Raw genomic sequence first — 2,282 nt, 5'->3', positions numbered from 1 at the left:
GATGAGAAGTTTAGCAACATTGCTGTGACCTAAAAAATGAAAGAGAAGAAAAAATCAAAAAAATTCTGCATTTTGTGGAAAAAAAACCATTCAACATTACCATTATCAGCAGCATAATGAAGAGCTGTCGTATTGAAATTATTTTGGATATTAACATTGGCTCCTTTTTTGATAAGAAGTTCGGCGATATCCTTGTGACCTGAAAAATAGCACAGATCGATGAAAAAAGTTCAGACCAATCTTTTATTCAATAAAAACGAATATTCAACGTTACCTTCCCGAGCAGCAATATGAAGAGCTGTCACACCCATATTATTTCTAATTTTAGGGTCGACTCCTTTATTGAGGAGTTTTTGAGCTTCCTTCATTTGGCCTTAAAGAATATACAAAATATTCATAGATCAATAAAACGGATTGAAAAAAAAACAATCTTTTAAAAAGTAAATGCCCAAAATTACCAGCATTAGCAGCTCTATGCAGATCTGTCTCTCCATTTGCGTCTCTTTGGTTTACTGAAAATTTAAAATAACACTGTACAGCAAAAAAAGGTCAACTCGAATACTGAGCAAATGGGTATTATAGGGTAAAAGTAGGTGCCAAATCTAGCAAAACCTCATCTCTGGTTTTTCCCTAGCACGTCACAATTTTTTCTAATCGCGATAGGCGTTTTGTGGGGTTTTCTGGTTTAAAAAAAAATTCTTTGGACTTTATTTCACCAACCGTTGAACATTTGTTAATACTGTCTTTGGCAAAGTTGTTCAGAATAATAGCGTCTACAAAACTGGTAACATGCTAAGGACCCGAGGGGTCATAGAAGGACGCTTAGGGACAAAATGTCGCGAAAAAACCCGAATTTTTCAATTTTTCGACCATAACTCGCAGGATTTTCTATATATTTGGTTACTGTTTTTAGAAATTTTGTATCCAACGTATCTAAAGTAGTACCGTGAGCGATTGAAAAGACAAATAACAGAAAAGTTGATGGTTGAACAAAGCAGCAATATTAATATTGCTGTCTTTACCAACTGGATCTAATTAAATTGCTCTGCAATATTAATCTTGTTTCCTTTACCAATGAGATAATTAGCGACTTCAGTGTGATCTGGAAAACAATAAAAAAGATCAATGAAAGATATTAAAGCGAAATTTTATTTAGTCAGCATTACCACCGCGAATAGCTGAATCAATAGGTGTCCAACCCAAATCATCTTCAATATCATCTATGGCTCCATTTCTGATGAGAAGTTCAGTAACATTCTTGTGACCTAAAAAATGAAAGAGAAAGAAAAAATCAAACAAATTCTGCATTTTGTGGAAAAAAACCATTCAACATTACCATTCTTAGCAGCTAAATGAAGAGGTGTCCTATTGAAATTATTTGGGATATTAACATTGGCTCCTTTTTTGATTAGAAGTTCGGCGACACCCTTGTGACCTGAAAAATAGCATAGATCGATGAAAAAGATAAAACCGACTTCCTATTTGATAAAAAACAGAATTCAATATTACCATTCTCAGTAGCATAATGAAGAGCTGTCGTACCGAAATTTTTTTGGATATTAACATTGGCTCCATTTTTGATCAGAAGTTCGACGACATCCTTGTGACCTGGAAAATAATTTAGATTGACGAAAAAGATAAAACCGACTTCCTATTTGATAAAAAACAGAATTCAACATTACCATTCTCAGCAGCATGATGAAGAGCTGTCGTATTGAAATTATTTTGGATATTAACATTGGCTCCTTTTTTGATAAGAAGTTCGGCGATGTCCTTGTGACCTGAAAAATAGCACAGATCGGTGAAAAAGAACAGACCAATCTTTTATTCAATAAAAACGAATATTCAACGTTACCTCTCATAGCAGCAAAATGAAGAGCTGTCACACCTATATTATTTCTAATTCTAGGGTCGGCTCCTTCATCGAGGAGTTTTTGAGCTTCTTCCATTTGGCCTTAAAGAATATACAAAATATTCATAGATCAATAAAACGGATTGAGAAAAAAAACAATCTTTTAAAAAGTAAATGCCCAAAATTACCAGCATTAGCAGCTCTATGCAGATCTGTCTCTCCATTTGCGTCTCTTTCGTTTACTGAAAATTGAAAATTTTAGCAGATCATTTAAGTGCACGCACTCTTATCGAAGAAATGGGGAAATCAATGTTTCGCTATTCAGAGAATGTGCTTGCATTTCGCATAATAATGAAACATGTTGAACAAAGATCATATCGATAAGATCAGAGTTGACGTAGATCACACATCGATCCAACGCTTTAATCTT

At 34.1% G+C, this 2,282-nt stretch overlaps 1 protein-coding gene across 1 annotated transcript; it reads right to left on the bottom strand.

The window, feature by feature from the left end:
• Positions 1 to 1,152: 1,152 nt before the first annotated feature.
• LOC129571182 (GA-binding protein subunit beta-1-like) lies at positions 1,153 to 1,949 on the bottom strand. Its single transcript, XM_055450947.1, has 4 exons — positions 1,856 to 1,949; positions 1,683 to 1,781; positions 1,510 to 1,608; positions 1,153 to 1,265 (listed from the first exon to the last, which is right to left on the bottom strand). Exons 1-4 carry the CDS (start codon positions 1,947 to 1,949, stop codon positions 1,153 to 1,155), a joined length of 405 nt encoding a protein of 134 aa, XP_055306922.1.
• Positions 1,950 to 2,282: the final 333 nt, after the last annotated feature.

The sequence above is a fragment of the Sitodiplosis mosellana genome, unplaced genomic scaffold (genome assembly GCF_009176505.1).
Source record: "Sitodiplosis mosellana isolate CC-2019 unplaced genomic scaffold, AAFC_SMos_1.0 Smas_scaffold_1534, whole genome shotgun sequence".
NCBI lineage: Eukaryota > Metazoa > Arthropoda > Insecta > Diptera > Cecidomyiidae > Sitodiplosis > Sitodiplosis mosellana.
Note: the sequence above shows the minus strand (reverse complement) of the source record. Positions and strands in the feature narration are given on the sequence as shown.